This window comes from Mauremys reevesii, linkage group 3 (genome assembly GCF_016161935.1).
Source record: "Mauremys reevesii isolate NIE-2019 linkage group 3, ASM1616193v1, whole genome shotgun sequence".
Classification (NCBI taxonomy): Eukaryota; Metazoa; Chordata; order Testudines; family Geoemydidae; genus Mauremys; species Mauremys reevesii.
Window position 1 is genome coordinate 49,572,808 of NC_052625.1, and position 17,981 is coordinate 49,590,788.

A 17,981-nucleotide genomic window follows, 5' to 3' on the forward strand; every position below is an offset into this window, starting at 1 on the left:
CACTTATATGCTAATGACAATTTTTCTCTGGCATTTTTGACTGTGTTGTATCTCATGTAGTTAACTCGATGGATTGGGAATCAATTAACACAATTGCTAATGCCAGTCTAGAACTCCACAGTCTTTTGTTCTAGGACACAAACATGACCCACAACAAGGAACAAACACTTGCAATTTTGTTATTGACTCTAGTTAACTGGTAATCAGTTAGCTTGAGTTACAGCCCTACCAAAACCTCACATCTGGACAGACTCCTTGAGTCAGATTCCAAGGGCTTAGAGAAATTGTAGTACAGAGGCCGATCTGCAGAAGGACCAGGTTGAGTAATTCTGTGACTGGGAATATAATGGATAATTGATTAAAGAAGTGCTTAAAAAAAACCAAAACTGAAGTGTGACAGAAGCAGGCAGGTGGGAACTACTTATCCTAATAAGAAGAGCAAGCCCTGTGTTAACATACCCTGTTTTCCAGAACCCCAGTGGGACTGGAGAATTTGGCACATATTGTGTCCAGACAATAGCCTGGAGAGAATATTTGAACATCTGCTTCTAATCTTGCAGATAGAGGAAAATGTACGGACGTACTGGTTTATTCAGACTGAAGCTAATGTACGTTTTCCCATTAAAGCACCCCCATGTTATTGTCATGACTCTACCAGTAGCTGCTCCAATTGCTGTAGTTGGATTTGAGCAGTTCACTTTCTTGTCTGTGTCATTGAGAATACTAAATTATTGCTGATTTAGTTTTCTCCAAAGAATACAGAGTCCTTGGGCGTTATATATGCAAGCAAAGTGCCCAGAAAGCTTAAATGGATATACAGAGGACTGATAGAAATTCCCTTGTAGTGAGGTACTTTGAGAAACCTTGTGAAGTTCACATTTGCCAAAGCTAGTGCTTAGCTGTAGAAATACTCGGGGTAGGGGGAGAGTTCATGGATGTCAAACGTGCCAGTACTGGGGGAGGAGTAGGGCCCTAATAGAAAACATAGGGCCTTATGCTGCTCTCACTTAGGGCCTGATCCAAAGTTATTAAACTCAATGGAAGTCATTGCATTGACCTCAGTGGGCTTTGGATAGGACCCCTGACACCAGTAAGTTGACTTCAGTGACGCTAGGCCAGATTCACACTGGTGCATCAGTGAAAAGAATCATCCATAAACACCAGCAGAGGGAGTATGTCAAGACCCCTCAGACTCTACTTGATAAAAGTTTGACACTTAGGGCAAGTCTACACTACAGAATTAAGTTTACCTAAGTTATATTGACATACAGCCACTGCAGTAATTAAGTATCAGAGGGGTAGCCGTGTTAGTCTGGATCTGTAAAAGCAGCAAAGAATCCTGTGGCACCTTATAGACTATCAGACGTTTTGCAGCATGAGCTTTCGTGGGTGAATACCCACTTCGTCGGATGCAAGTACACCCACGAAAGTTCATGCTGCAAAACGTCTGTTAGTCTATAAGGTGCCACAGGATTCTTTTCTGCTTTTGCAGTAATTAAATCGCTTTTGCACGTCCACACACACTACGCTCCTTTCCTTGTGCTTGCGGTGTGCATTCTCACTAGGAGTGCTTGCACCGATTTACCTCTGTGTGGGGCATTATGGGGCAGCTTCTGAAAGGCAGCAACAGTTGATGTAAGCAACAAGCATCTACACTGACACACAGGGCAAGCACCAGCGAAGGAAGCAGGTGCTCAGGGCGGCCAATACAAAGGGGTGGCACTCCATCCGGTATCGGGGCAGCATCTCTGGGAATTTGGCGGCGGGTCCCTCTCTTCCTCTTTGAGCTGCCGCCGAAGAGAGAGGGAGTGAAGGACCTGCCGCCGAATTGCCGCGGAAGAATGAAGCGGCGCGATTGGGCTGCCGCCGAAGTGCTGCCAGTCCGCTTTTTTTTTTTTCTTTTTTCTTCTGGTGCTGCTTGGGGTGGCAGAAAAGCTGGAGCCGGCCCTTCTGACACAGCGTCAATCTAACTACATCGACCAGTGCTTTGCCTCTCACGGAGGTGGAGTTACTATTATGTTGGTGTAGTAGGTGAGTTACATTGGTGGGAGCTACACTTTAGTGTAGATGCTTACAGAGTTGGGTCACCGTAAGCTGCCTTACATTGACTTAACTCTGTAGTGTAGACCAGGCCTCAGTAAATTTTACTTTTGCCAGTTAGCTGTAAGCCTTTGTGTGACATGGGTATAGTGCACTGATTTAAAAAAAAAAAAAGGCAACTGCTGTGGAATTTTTGTAAGCACTCCTCTTGCTTTAATGGAAATTCCAAGATTCCCAAGAGGTACCATTAACACACTATTTTCTTTTTGTATGTATGGCAAAGGAGTTAATCCAGATGGGCACTCTGATATTTTATGGTCCTGAAGCAATTTACGGTAGAAGGAAATATCGCCCATTGAAACAGTGCTAGGTATACAGCAAAAGGAAAAAGACTTCTGATTAGAACAGCCAACTGAACTGGTTACATATATTAGGGGTAGGAGTGGCTGGGCTTGGGGGGGGGAAAGACTGACTGTGCAGGTTTGGGGGTGATGGCCAAATTGTACACTCCAGCAAAGAGAGAAGTTGCGTGACGTTTAAGGCAATTTAAGTTTAGACTCCTCCTTTGACTGGCTGGGGGCTGAGGGCCTGATCCAAAGCTCACTGAAGGCAATGGAAAGGCCCATTGGGTCAGGCCTTGCGTAACTGTGGTATGCAGTCACAGGAAGGACGAGCGAGGGTCTCACAGGCGGCAAGAGGAGATGCTTTTGACTGTGACTTTTGGATACAGTGGAGGACCATGAGTGGTAAATCCAATAGGATGACTTCCAATAACCAAAACAAATGTAGTTTAATGGCCTGATCCCAGTGCTGCTAAAGGCAACAAAAGACTGTCCTTGACCTCTGTGGGAACTAGACTGGATCCTATTTTAATACCACCGTGTTCCAGATTAATTTCTAATTATGAGATTATTCCCCTCCCCCCGATAAATTACAAATGCAAATTCAAATCAGATATAGCTTTTTTCCCCCAGTCTCAACAAGGCCTTTTGGAAAAAATATTATTCTTTTGCACATCTGTGTGAGTGACAGCTGTGGAGACTGAAGTCCTCGAGGCCTGGCCCAGGCAGCCCAAGGGCAAGCTTCACCACTGTACCGGCTTGTCTCAACCTTGACCTGGAGGGGCCATCTCTAGTGGAGGGTGGGCAGTTCCCTGTCCACTCAGTCCTTGGCCTCTGACACTGTAAGCAATGATGTCAAGTATCAGAGGGGTAGCCGTGTTAGTCTGGATCTGTAAAAGCAACAAAGAATCCTGTGGCACCTTATAGACTAACAGATGTTTTGCAGCATGAGCTTTTGTGGGTGAATACCCACTTCGTCGGATGCAATGATGCGCATTATGATGGATTCCCATGATGTGTCTACTGTGAATTAAACTGTGTAGCCAACTCATTCCCTGTATGTCCGTGAACAGCCATCAGATGATCACCGGTAACTTTTTGTTGGTCACTAGTGCCCTAGCTTAGTTCCATACTGGTAGGGTGACCAGATGTCCCGATATTTGGGGCTTTTTTTTTTAATATGGGCTCCTATTACCTCCGACCCCCTGTCCTGATTTTTCACGCTTGCTGTCTGGTCAACCTACACTGGTGCTCTAATGGTGAAAGGCTCTGAATCCCATTCTAATCCCTATTGTTAGGGACTACTACTGTTCTAGAACACTAATACAAAAAATAGGAGGGACGATCCTGCTTCTATTGAATGGGAATTCTGCCACTGACTTTGATGAGAGGCAGACCGCTATAGTACGTGGTGGGTTGTGCACCAATAGACAGTGTATCTGTCTTTGTTAAGCCAGCAGAATGCCTCATATGTTGAATTTCAGTCTGTTTTAATGTATCTTGGAGAGATGCATGAACTCATTTGTCTTGAATTGTAAACAGAACATACATTTAATGTAACTTTGTAACAGTGATAAACAATATGAATGTTGTCATGACAGATAAGTCACTGCTAATTTGGCAACTTGTTTATGCCAGTTGGTTTGCAAAGGCTCCCTGGCAATGGAGACATTAATATTCTACCCACACTGACTGCGTCTGGAACTGGTGATAATTATGAACTTATAACAGTAGTCAACAAGGGACCTGATGCCGCAGCCAGTGGAGAGGCAGCAACAATTGGCTCAATATATGCAGTGTCTAATCTTGTTTGACTTCTCTGCCACTGGTATCTGTTTTTGTACTGTATATGTGCTCAGTGCTGTATGGAGCAGAGAGGAAGACTGTCTGTCTCTGTCCAAAGGAGAACATTTGGTGTGGTGTGTGCCTGAAATGTCCAGATTTCAAAGCTATCTTGTTTCTCCCTCTAGAAGTCTGTAAAACTCTGACTTAATAGTGCTTTGTGATGTGTTTGGGGCTGGCTGTGCTTGAGGCAAGTTACACGCGTGGCAACTTCCTACCTGAGAGATACGCTCTCTGTGTCTTCAGAGTCCTAGGTACTTCCTTTCCTGGCTAAAATGTGATTGTGCTGCTTGTTACTCTGATTTAGCACTGGGAGAGCAACTAGGATTCTGTTCTGCACCATCAGCCGAATCGTTACTGAATTCCAGTGATCGGCAGCAGTCCTCAGGACGGGATTTTAAATCCAAGCGTCTGTGACTCTGCTGGCAGGTAGTTCTCAACTTAGATGCTGCTGCAGCAGGAGATACGAACGCTTACTTGAAAACGTACCAGCTTTTCCTGATCAAAGCAGAGCTGCTGTCTTGTTAATAATAATAGTTGATCACTGGCATTTGTTTTTTAAATCAAAATGTTACGCACCTCTGTGGTGGTGTAGAGAAATAATAATATATTCTGTTAGTGTTTATAATTTATATTACAGTAGCACCCAGAGTCCCTATGCCCCGTATAAGCATGTAATGAGAGACAGTCCCTTCTCCATAGAGATTAGTCTAAGGCTCAGATTCTGATGCCCTTATCCATGCTGGGTAGATCCTTTCTCCTTGATTAGTCTCATTGGTTTTTGCTGGTGCATGGTACTACTGAATGTGAGGGATGGGCTCAGAATCTGCCCCTAAGTAAAGAAAATAGCAAAAGCCACTACTTAAGGGTGACCCTTCTGAGACATCTGGGTTCTCCAATACATCTGCTGCCACTCAGTCCTGGCTACCTGTAGATTAAGGCCTGGTTTTTATCCCCTTCCACTGTAAACTAGGAGTGATTCTATAGGAATCAGTGGAGTTACAGCCATGTGAATGTGGTTTGAGAGGAGAATTGGGCCCAATAGGACCAGAGGGATTTGGCCCCTAATAAGGTAAGAGGAACCTTTTAATTTTTATTAACTATTTTCACTAAAAGGACTGAAAGTTTTTTCTGTCTTAGGTTAATGGAGACGGCAAGAGAAATGACCAGGGAATCCTTACCTATCAAATGCCTTGAAGCAGTTATCCTGGGGATGTATCCTTTTCTCCATGTGCAGTTTGTTCCAATGGAGGTAACCACTTAAAAATAATTCTAGTTAATGTATCTGCACTTTAGGGATGCAGTATGACAGCCCCTGTGGAAGGTGAGTTAAAGGGGCCTGTGGAAGGTGAGTTAAAGGGACTCCATGTGTTTGTGATTTTCAGTGATTTATTGAGTAAATGAATCCTCCTTATTAGGAACTCAGCATGGTACTAGGGTCTGATCTTCTAGTGTAAATCAGCATAATCCTATTAAAGTCAACTCCATTGACTTTGACATCTGTTTACACCATCTGAGGATCTGACCCTAAATGCCTAGACAAATAGCTATCTAGTTCAGCTCTTAAACCTTCCATAGCCATCCTGGGCAAATCATTAACAGCCTGTTAACAGACCTGAATTTCAAACTCAGTACAATCTAGGTTTCTATAACATATGCCCAACACAGTACTTAGCTGAGTTTTGATGCCTTTCGTCACTGATCCTCTGTAATTGTGCTGCGTACAGAACTAAGCATGTGCACGTTGTAATGTAGCTAAACCTTTAAACTACTGTAAAGTGACACTCTGGTTCTTATTCAAACCCAGAAAAGCAAAGGATGTTCAGCTTTCAGGCTGCGACTCTCTTCCTTGTACTGGTACCAGTGAGTCAACCTGCTTTGTCCTAAGGTTCTGTGGTAGCACAAGACTGGGCTACGTGTGCTGCTGCATACCATGTGTGTTCTGATCCTGCGCCCCGGCAAGTTCAGTGGCAGAGCATTGAGGGCCCTAAATGCAAAAGGGTAGGGCTGTCAAGTGATTTTTAAAAAATTTAATCATGATTAATCGAGCAATTAAACAATTATAGAATACCATTCATTTAAATATTTTTGGAGGTTTTCTACATTTTCAAATATATTGATTTCAATTACAACACAGAATACAAAGTGTACAATGCTCACTTTATATTTATTTCTATTACAAATATTTGCACTGTAAAAAACAAAAGAAATGGTATTTTTCAGTTCACCTCGTACAAGTACTGTAGTGCACTCTTTATCGTGAAAGTTGAACTTACAAATGTAGAATTATGTACAAAAAAACTGCACTCAAAAACAAAACAATGTAAAACTTTAGAGCCTAAAAGTCCACTCAGTCCTATTTCTTGTTCAGCCAATCGCTCAGACAAACAAGTTTGTTTACATTTTAGAAGATAATGTTGCCTGCTTCTTTTTCATAATGTCACCTGAAAGTAAGAACAGGTGTACGCATGGCACTGTTGCAGCCGGCGTTGCAAGATATTTACATGTCAGATGTGCTAAAGATTCATATGTTCCTTCATGCTTCATCCACCATTCCAGAGGACATGTCTCCATGCTGATGATGGGTTCTGTTCGATAACAATCCAAAGTAGTGCAGACCAATGCATGTTCATTTTCAAAATCTGAGTCAGATACCACTAGTAGAAGGTTGATTTTGGTTTTTTGGTGATTCGGGTTCTGTAGTTTCTGCATCTGAGTATTGCTCTTTTAAGACTTCTGAAAGCATGCTCCACACCTCGTCCCTCTCAGATTTTGGAAGGCACTTCAGATTCTTAAACCTTGGGTCAAGTGCTGTATCTATCTTTAGAAATCTCACATTGGTACCTTCTTTGCGTTTTGTCAAATCTGCAGTGAAAGTGTTCTTAAAACGAACATGTGCTGGGTCATCATCAAAGTCTGCGGTAACATGAAATATATGGCAGAATGCAGGTAAAACAGAGCCGGGGATATACAATTCTCCCCCAAGGACTTCAGTCACAAATTTAATTAATGCATTATTATTTTTTACGAGCATCATCAGCTTGGAAGCATGTCTTCCAGAATGGTGGCCGAAGCATGAAGGGGCATACAAATGTTTAGCTTATCTGGCACGTAAATACCTTGCAATGTTGGCTACAAAACGCCTGTTCTTATTTACAGTCTCACCAGAATGTGAGAAGTGGGCAGCATTATCTCCCATAAATATAAACAAACTTGTTTGTCTTAGGGTACGTCTAATCAATCCGCTAATCGATGCCCGTACTCCTCCTCGGCAGGAGGAGTAAGCAGATTTGACTGGGGAGCCGCGGCAGTCGACTTGCCGCCGTGAGGACGGTCAGGTAAGTCGAACTAAGATACTTTGACTTAGCTGAAGTTGCTTATCTTAGTTCTAACCCCCCCACTAGTGTAGCCCAGGCCTTAGTGATTGGCTGAACAAGAAGTAGGACTGAGTGGACTTGTAGGCTCTCAAGTTTTACATTGTTTTTGTTTTTGAGTGCAGTTATGTAACCAAAAAAAATTACATTTTTAAGTTGCACTGTCATGATAGAGATTGCACTACTGTATTTGTATGAAGCGAATTGAAAAATACTATTTCTTTTTATTAGCATTTTACAATGCAAATATTTGTAATAATATAAAGTGAGCACTGAACGCTTTGTATTCTGCATAATAAAAGTCAATATATTTGAAAAATGTAGAAAAACATCCAAAAATATTTAATATATTTCAATTGGCATTCTATTGTTTAACAGTAAAATTAAAACTGTGCTCAATCGCGATTAATTTTTTTGAGTTAATCGCGTGAGTTAACTGCGATTAATCAACAGCTCTACAAAAGGGTGAGGTAAAATCTCTTGCTTTCTCCAGGAGAACTGTTTCATGACATCTGAAATGCTGATTCCATCACCTTTGCCTCTCCCATCCACCTTCCCCCTGACCAAAATAGAAGCTTCGTCTAGTGTCTTCTATGCAAATTATCTGAGCGAGGGCCAGGATCTGCTCCCAGTCACATTCAAACAGGCCCATTGAAACTGGGAATAGACTTGGGGCCAGAGTCTTTACAACTTGATCTTCATTTGAAAAGATGTCTTTTAAAATACTTGTGCTACATCTGAAAGGAACCACAGCCAGCCATCTCCTTTGGATGGAGTTGACTTTGCCTGGCTAGTGGCTGTTGGGTCAGCGTAGTCCAAGTTATAATGAACTGTTCTGACGGTGTATTTTGGCTCATGAGTGGTCCCTCAAGTCTACAATGCATTTGTGCTTGGTTAAAATGATATAAAAGGGAAAAGAGACATTGGGTTTAATTCTGATCTCATTCGTGCTAGCTTTACACCCATTTAACTCCGCTGACTTGAATAGAGTTGAATTTATACCTATAGGAAAGTTCAGAATCAGGCCTGCAGATGTTTATCTCTCTCCTGATGGTTTCTACCCTCCTGGATGTGAACAACCTTTCCGGCAGGTTTTAAATAGGTGTGGGGAAGTGGCTCATTTGGGTTTTCTTGGAATGTTGTTAAAGCCTCAGGGTGCCACCTGTGGGACGAAAATAACATAATTTCTGGTCATCTGATAGTATTTCACTTTCTGGATGGTAGAAGTATGAGGGCAGACCAGATCTTATATTATTTTGAGTCCATAAAAGTGGAGAGACCATCCCCACACCTAAAACTCCCCCACCCTCCCACTGAAAATCAAAAGAGGCGGTACTAGTACAGTGACTATGCAGGTCTGGGAATCCTAGGCACACTTAGGGCATCAAGCTGTTAGGGCCAAAGACTGACTCCAGGAACAAAAGTGATGATCAGTGATGCCTATAATCATGGTGTTATGGTCCTATGCTATCCTATTACTTGCATTCCCATATGTTTGTGTATATACCTGCATACATGCAGAATGCTTATGGACATGTCACCTAAATATGTTGTTGCTAGGCCTGGTAGAAAAATTTGTTGAAACTTTTTTTGTTAGAAAACTTGGTTTTCAAGGAAATGAACTTTCTGTGGGAATTGTCTGCTTCTCTTGAAAACCTATTGTTTGGTCAGCAAACCGAGCCCCCAAAATGGAAACTTTTTTAGCAGTTTCTGGATAATTTTTTTGGCAATTTTCAACAGTTTTCAGGTTTTGGCTGAATTTTTGACTTTCCTACCAAAAAAGCACAGTTTTTTCATGGAACATTTGAATAAAAACTGCTTTCCTGTTCGTTTCCCTAGAAAACCTCACCCATTTTCCAGATACCTGGAGTTGCTGCCGGGGAGAGGATGGACCCTCCTGCAGGAGCTCCTTGCTCTTGTAGGCTTTGAACACCCAGGAACTAGTAACCGGTCCAGGTGTCATGTGTATGGCTACATGTTCAAAACTCACCATCAAAATTTCTTGTGCAAAATGTGATGCCCTCAGTGCTTGTTTGTGAATGTAGTTGCTGGGGGCTGTGTAGGAGGCATGCTGAATGAGCCGGAAACATGCCAGGGGGGCTCAGGCTTGCTCGCCCCTGGCACCCAGCCTTGGCAGGGAGCGGAAGCTGCCTCCACAGCTAGGCTTTCTCAGGCAGCCGCCAGCCAGCCACGCAGCAGAGTCCCAGCAGCTGGAAGGGGGTAGTCCTGCCCTTTCTGCTCCTGTCCCCCAGCCCCTTCCACTCCCTGGCATTTGGGGACGTCCCCCTGATGCGTCATCCAGCCCCGCCCTTGCTCTGTCTCTTCTTTCCCCAGCTCCTCCCCCTTCCTCCCCATGCCTCCTGCACACCGCTGAACAGCTGATTCTTGACAGGCAGGAGGCGCTGTGAGGGGGGAGGAGTTGATCTGCGGGAGATGCTGGGGGGAAGGGGAAGGAGGGGCCTGCCGGTGGGTGCTGAGCACCCACAATTTTTTTTTCCTTGGGTGCTTCAGCCCCAGAGCACGCACGCAGTCAGCGCGTATGGCTGGGAATGTATTTCTGTCAAGGGTCTTGGCAAGGATAGTCTGTGGGAGGTCCTTTTGGGATGAGCACTGGGGACCTGATCCATCAGTGGGAGTCTTTTCATAGACTTCATTGGGTTTTAGATCAGGCCCTTGGTGTATTTTAGCTGTTGTCGCAACCTCTGGATTGCCCCCAGACGCTGTTCTCTCTGTGCAGGCAACAGTGAGCGTGAGCATCTGTGGCTTGGTTTCCAGTTAGGAGACATTATTTGTCATTCTCTTGTCCCTTCCCTGAATGTCAAGATGATCTTTTCAAACATGTCTGAGCTGCATCCCTGACTCTCCGGTTCCCTTCTCTGTCTGTGGAAATAAGATACTGGTTATAACAACTTCTGTGTGCTGACAAGCTTCCCTGTTGCTTGGATACCAAAAAAGGCATAGACCAACACAGCAGCCCTCTGTGGGAGTCTTTAAGCTGAGACCTCCTAGTGCAGAGCAGATTAAGGAGATGTCACTTTAATCAGGCTGCTTGCCAGCTTGTGCCATCAGCTTTTACTGAGACTTTTTAACCACTTGTGTAATCCTCCTTCGTGTCGAATTAGGTTTTACAGAACTTCCTTTCGCACTAGATGCATTTGGACAGGGGGAGGAGTTAGATACTGGGACTGCAGTGCCTGCATATGCCGAGAGAGCAGCTTTTCTGTGCTTAGCAGAGGCTCTCCCACATCCATGGCTATTAGATTTCTAGCAAACAGAACCCATCTAACTATCTGCTTCCATGGCCTCACCCCATCATCACAGGCACAGCTGTGCAGGAATGAGCCCCCTAATGTGTTCTTTGTGCGTTGTTCAGTCCAGGTTTAAATCCATCGAACAATGGAACTTCCACCACATCCATTGCGAGAAAGCATTAGAACTAGTTCTGTTCCCGGACAGGAGTAATGGCGAAGGAGTCAAAGCTAACCAAAAAGTGCCATGGGAACCTTTTCCACCCCAAATTCATTTTATTAAAACAAGTGCAGGTAAAAAATCAGAAGGGGGGTGGAAGGTCACCTAGGACATACTGTTGGAAAATCTTATGTGCAATACAGAGGATCAGATCCTCAATTGGTATAAATCAGCTTATATAATCACTAACTTCAAAGCACCTATCTTGATTTACACCAGTTGAGGGTCTGGCTCAGAAAGTATATTTAAAGAAAAAGCAAAGCAGTTGTATGGGAAAAAGAGATCAGCATATAACCATGCTAGGAAGGTGAGAATTGAGGAGATTTAATGGCTTATTTTACCTGCCATTTATTTGATTAATGGATACCAGTTTCAAAGACACTTGCCACAGCTACCATCCTGGATCCCTGCATTTCCACCTGTCCTGCAAAGGATTTCCTGGCCTGCAGGGTGAATCCCATTGATTTATCACTGAGTTCTGTAAGAAAGATACTCCCTTACTGCAGGAAAACTGGACTGTTGGAAGATTTCTACTTAATAGCTATAACCACTTGGATAGCTAATAATAGATGCTGTAAAAAGGGAGCAAGAGGAATCTTTAGCAATGGGCTGAAAATGTAACTGAAAATCTCCTGGGAAACTTTAATTCTAGTTGGACACTGAAGGTTGGCACTCTAGAAAGAACAACATTGGCATGGCGGGTTTGAGAGGAGAGGCCCCCACCCATCTCCCCTTCCGCTGTTTCAAGCCCTGCCTGTATTCCTTAGGAGCCATAGCTGTTGTAAACAGTGGTTATCATTAGAGAAGGACCGAGCCAAAACTCTGGATCCAAACACTTGGAGAAGATCAGGTCCAGATGTGAACTTTGTAGCTATCTGCTCCAGTAATAATGAGCTAGACCAAATCCCTGGCTCTAAACATCCTTGGACTCTGGAGAACTTGGATCTGAATCCACACTACGTTGCTTGGGGCCTCTCTGATTACGTACAGCTGGCCCTGTGAGGCCCTCTGCCTCTCTGATATTGCTAGCAGGTTGATGATGCTTTTGCAAGTAGCTTATCCATTTTTGCTGAAGCCTTAAACCTCCTCTGACAAACGTGTCAAGGGTGTGAGGTTTAGTTCCCCCTCTGCCGCCTTGCTCCAAGTTAGCAGCCTCACTCTTGTCAGCCTAAATAAAGCCGCCTCCCATTCTGTATGCTCTTATCCCCTTAGCTTTTCTAGCTAAGGATGAGTGCAGTGCCTTATGACATCTCCTCTTCCACAGCAGTGAGCACTCCAGGGGCCTTATGTGCCGCTCCCCTAGCCTTGGGCAAGGCAAGAAAAGAGTATATGGGAGTCATGTGAACTCCATGGCAGGCTGATCCTAAATTCAGCAGTGTCCCTGGAGTCTGGGCTCTGTGATGTGTCAGGCTGGAGATATGTAAAATAATGGAGGATTTTAGTGAATTAATTGTGAAAATCAATAGCATAATCAGTACAGCAGGGGCTTGCTAGTTATCTGACAGTAAATTCAATGTGATGCTCTCTCTGCTATTTCAGTTTTCATTCAATAGGACATAAATGTTTGTATTGAAAACACATAACTGCATCTAGGAGCAAATCTGGATATTCTGGCCATAGGTACCGACTCCGTGAGTGCTCCAGAGCTGGACCATCCATGGGTGCTCAGAACTCACCAGCCACAGCTGTTTGGTGGTGCCCTGATTCGCTAATTGCAGGTGCTAATTTGGTGGCTTGGGGGAGGGCGGAGACCAGTGAGTGGTGGGCGGGTGAGGGCCTTGGGGAGGGGTGGAGCAGGGGTGGGAAGAGGTGGAGCGAGAGCGGGGCCTTGGGGGAAGGGACAGGGCAGGGCCGCCCAGAGAATTCAGGGGGCCTGGGGCAAAGAAATTTTGGGGGCCCCTTCTATAAAAAAAATTGCAATACTATATTCTCCTGGGGGCCCTTGCGGGGCCCACGGCAAATTGCCCCACTTGCTCCCCCCCCACGGGCGCCCCTGGGAAAAATAAACCTTCCGCATTTCGGCACAAACCCAGTTTTGAGAACGTCTTTACAAGGTATCACTGGTTCTCAGTATCAGCTAGTGCTAAAAGGCACTAAAGCTCATTAAAAGGGTTGGACAAATATTTTCCATCAAATTTTTTTCTGGATCGAAAACTAGGGGTTTTTAAAAAGCAGAAAAAAATCACGGACAATGTCTGCTTTCCTTCAAAATTTGTTGTTGTTTTTTAATTGAAAAGTTGAAATTAGTCTGCCAAAACCTGAACATGGTTTGAGGTTTCAGAAGTGTGTGGCCAAATATCTGCTGCTTGCTGTGTTTGATTGTTTAAAGAAACAATAAAAAAAAATCTGCTTAAAAAAAAATCCAAAACTTTTGAACCACCTCAGCTTGTATCCAAACACCTGAGCCCATCCAGGCAGAGATTTTTCCAGGTTTCTGATACTCTGCTGGCTTCCTTGACTCATATCCGTCTCCATAACTTTGGGTTCATTTAGGTTAGAACATAAGAACAGCCATACTGGGTCAGACCAAAGGCCATCCTGCCCAGTATCCTGTCTACTGACAATGGCCAATGCCAAGTGCCCCAGAGGGAGTGAACCTATCAGGTAATGATCAAGTGATCTCGCTCCTGCCATCCATCTCCACTCTCTGAGAAAAAGAGGCTAGGGACACCATTCCTTACCCATCCTGGCTAATAGCCATTAATGGACTTAATCTCCATGCATTTACCTGTTTCCTAGAGACTGGCTCCATGGGGTCCCTCACAAACTGGAGACGGTTACTGTGGGTTTGTCTTTAGTATAGCTTATGTACATACTCCACGAACTGAGCATTTGAGCTTGTTCCAGAATCTGGGATGAGCCTATGTTGTCAAAACTGAAATGCTCAAAATAGCACATGCATGTGAATGGACACAGGGTGCTAAAATTAAATTAATCCAGGGGTTCTCAAACTGGAGGTCAGGACCCCTCAGGGGGTCACGAGGTTATTACTGGGGGTCGTGAGCTGTCAGCCTCCACCTCAAACCCCACTTTGCCTCCAGCATTTATAATAGTGTTAAATATATAAAAAAGTGTTTTCAATTTATAAGGGGGCGGGGTCACATCAGAGGTTTGCTATGTGAAAGGGTCACCAGGACAAAAGTTTGAGAACCACTGAATTAACCCCTCTGGAGCCTCAGGGAATGCAGGGGAGGGGGGTCTCCCTTGGTAGGGTTGGGAAGGATATTGCTCTTCCCATGTGATCTCTTCCCCCAGTGGCTAATTTTAAATGAAGCTACCCTCCCCTGACATGAATCTCCCTATGGCACTGAAATTAAATATAGACTATAATTTGGCATTTGAGAAGTGAAAGGGATGGTAACCCTAATGGAAAAGCTAACAGCTTGGCTCTCCTGCAAGCCTCAAACTGCTGAATGAGCTTTAGGGTGGGGAAGCCTAGGCCTCCCAAACAACCTGGCCCTGCCCCCTATCCGACCTCCCACCCACTTCCTGCCCCCGACTGCCACCCTCAGAATCTCTGACCCATCCTGCTCCTTGTCCCCTCACCGTCCCCCAGAGACCCCCCCACCACCACCACCATGGGACCCCACCACTGCTCCCTGTCCCCTGACTGCCCCAACCCCTATACACCCCCCCACCCTGCTGAGTCCTGACAGACCCCCCCCCCAGAACACCCACAATCCAACCCCCCCATTCCCTGCCCCTGACCACTCCCCCAACCTCTGCCCCCTCCCTGTGCCCTGACTGTCCCCAGGACTCCCTGCCCCTTAGCCAACCCCCCGGCCCCAGCCTCTTACCCCCGGCTCCCTCCTCACCCAGAGCCTCAGCACGTCGCTGAACAGCTGCAGCGAGTCTCCGCTGGGGCCTGAGCTCTGCCCCGCTCAGAGCCGCGTGGTGAGGGGGCGGTGCTGTGAACTCCACACCGAGCGGAGGCAGCTGAGCTCAGCCTGGAGCTCGCAGCCCCGCCCCCTCACCACACGGCTCTGAGCGGGACGGGGCTCAGGGGTCCTGCCGGAGACATGCTGCCGCGCTGTCTGAGGACGCCGCTTGATGCACTAAGGCTCCAGGAGAGGGGCGGAGGCAGGAGCCTCAGCTGTTCTCTTGGGGGCCCCTGCGGAGCCCGGGGCAAATTGCCCCACTTGCCCCCCTCTCTGGGCGGCCCAGGGACAGGGCCTTGGGGCGGAGCAGCGGTGGAGCATCACCAGGAAAAACTAAAAGTTGGCGCCTGTGATTCTGGCAGCTGAGGAGGGAGCTGTTATGGCTTTTGGTACCTGGGAAGGTGCTGGAGATAATTTGGGGTCTGAGCAGGGCCGGCTCCAGACCCCAGCGCGCCAAGCACGCGCTTGGGGCGGCATTTTGCCGGCAGGGCGGCAGGCGGCTCCGGCGGACCTTCCGCAGTCATGCCTGCGGGAGGTCCACCAGAGCCGCCAGACCAGTGGACCTCCCACAGGCATGACAGTGGAAGGTCCCCCGGAGCCGCCTGCCGCCCTCCCAGCGCCCCCTGCGACATGCCGCCCTGCTTGGGGCGGCCAAATTCTTAGAGCCGCCCCTGGGTCTGAGATAAGTGCACCGAACTGAATGTTTCTGATAAAATCACCATCAGTGAAATAGCTAACAATCTAAACTGCTCTCCTTGTTTCTAGAGCTAATACTTGAGCCGAATGGGACAATTCACACCTTTCAGAACTGCTGTTTTCAAGCTGCCTGCAGATTTAGGAAGACATTGCTCCACTTATTTATGCTCAGATCCATATTTTCAAGCTTTTCCTCTCAACTATAAGGACACAGTTTAGTTCTTTTTTGTTTTGTTTTCTCCCGTGATAGCATAAATTCTGGATCTTGGATCTGATATTTTGGGTGTCTTGAACCCTATATTTATGCTGGGTTGAACCCAAAACCCAGAAATAAACACTTCCCAAGCCTTGAGAGAAACTCGGGTTCAGATCTGAACTTTGCAGCTAGGCCATTTTGCTTGAAACAGACTCTATGGAAAGTCTCTACAGAAGCTACTTCTTTGTGCAGTTCCTTCATAGTCAGCTGGAAAGTCCTGGCCCTCCGATGAAGTGAATTTAACTTGCCGAGCATCTCTCATCCATTTTACTATAAAAAATACTTTGATGCCAGCTGTTCCCCTAGTGTGGTTCAGGCTAGACAAGGTCAGCCCCCTGTTGTTGTCCATATCTCCTCTCCATGGAACAAATTCTCAAGTCCCTACTCAAGGAAAATCCCATGCAGGGAACTGACATCCGGGCAACCTTCCCTTCATGGAGCTTGGACTGGATCATTTCTTTGGCCGTGTGTGTGTGTGTGTGTGCGTGTGTGAGACTTGGCTCTCAAAGCCTGCAGCTATATAGTGGCCCTTGGCATATCTCCGTGGTCTCTCCTGGGGCCCCTCCAGCTCCTAGCAGTTAGCTCCAGAGGAGAATTCCCTGCTGGTTCTGCAGCTGCTCCTGGTTAGAGGGAGGGGTTCACGCTGCAGAAGGGGAAAGTGCTTAAGTTAATAGTGATAAAGTCGGTAGATAGTGAGCCCAGCAAGCTGAGGGGAAGAAATGCAACAGAGAGCAGTCCTCTCCCACAGCTGTGAATCTTAACCTCTGCAGATGTCCAGTGGAGGAGCTTCCTGAAGGTCCACGAAATGGGGGTATATTCACTGAAAGCAGCAATCCTGTCTGTCCATCTCTGTTCCTCCCCAGGACTGCTAGGTGTTTGTTTCCCTCTCTCCCAAGTGGGCAGAAGGTGCAGTTTGTGCCTCAGTCTTTATTCAGTCCAAGCTCCTATCAAAGTCAATAGGAGTTTGGCCTGGGTACAAACTGGTTAAGGTCTTTGGGCCTTAGCCCAGTCCTACATGCTGTGTATTGTTGGCTCTGTGTAAAATTGATTTTGGGCAGTAAACTGAGCTCATCTCACCATGGAAAGCCAGCTGCTGTCACACCGATATTGCCAGCTGCAAGTGCCCATTCCAGAAACTTTATTGTTGATGTACACAGCCCAGAGACAGCTTGACTTTGACACTGGAGTTGAGCCCACGCTGCTGGAACTCTGAAAAATCGTGTTCAGGTTAACAAACTGAGGAAAGTCGACCTGGAAGTCACTGTTGGAGAATAAATAAGGAATGTCAAGGAGGGTGGTTTAAAGTTTGTCTTCTGACCTGAAACTACTCTTGGTATGTTTCAGGGTAATCATAGAGCAGCTATTGGTGGGGATAGGGAGGGAAGGTACTTTACTTCTGCTAGGACTCTTGTGAACATGGCATTGTGTTCCAATTCTGATTTTTTTTTTTAAAGCTGTTGTTGCATCAGTGGTGCATGGTGTTGGTAAAAATTAATGGCTACTATCTGTTTCTACTGCAAATATGTGAAAACAGGTATGTGATGCCTGGATTTTTAACTTATAACTGGCTGAGATCCAGCAGCTTGAGTACTTCTGTCTAATTTAAAAGCCATGATCATGCTGTCAGTGAAATGATCATGACTGTTCCATTGATAATGAAGTGGGTTTGGAATGCAGTGTCAATAAGATGCTTTCAGATGGACTTAGGTGACCAGATGTCCCAATTTTAGGGACTTTGTCTTATATACACAACTTTACCCCTACTCCAGAAAAATGTGTCCTGATTTTTCACACTTGCAATCTGGTCTCCCTAGATAGACTCAAGTGTCCATGCAAGATGTGATCAATCCAATTTAAAGACTAGAGCTGATTCTCAGCTCACTTACACTGATGTGAGCCAACATAACTCCATTGACCTCAGTGGTGGTGTTTCTCATTTACACCAATGTGAGAGGAATATCAGGCAAGCCTCAGAGTTCAGGTGTCTTTCAATTTTGTGTTCCAATTCAGGTCAGTTATAGGGATAACCCAAGATTATGAAGTTTGGATCTGGATTGGAATTTTCCCAAGGATCAGGGTAGCAGGG

General features: G+C 45.7%; 1 protein-coding gene across 10 annotated transcripts in view; it reads left to right on the forward strand.

Moving 5' to 3' along the window:
• Nucleotides 1-17,981, forward strand: part of VASH2 (vasohibin 2) — a 67,186-nt gene that overhangs the window by 27,476 nt on the left and 21,729 nt on the right. For 7 of the 10 annotated variants that reach the window (XM_039530421.1, XM_039530423.1, XM_039530419.1 and 4 more), the window contains one exon: nt 5,364-5,438. The exons of 2 other annotated variants lie outside the window; for them this stretch is intronic. In XM_039530421.1, coding sequence (XP_039386355.1) covers nt 5,364-5,438 — 75 coding nt within the window. Of the gene's footprint in view, nt 1-5,363; nt 5,476-17,981 lie in introns of all 10 variants that reach the window. One more of the 10 variants, XM_039530429.1, reaches the window with a different exon arrangement.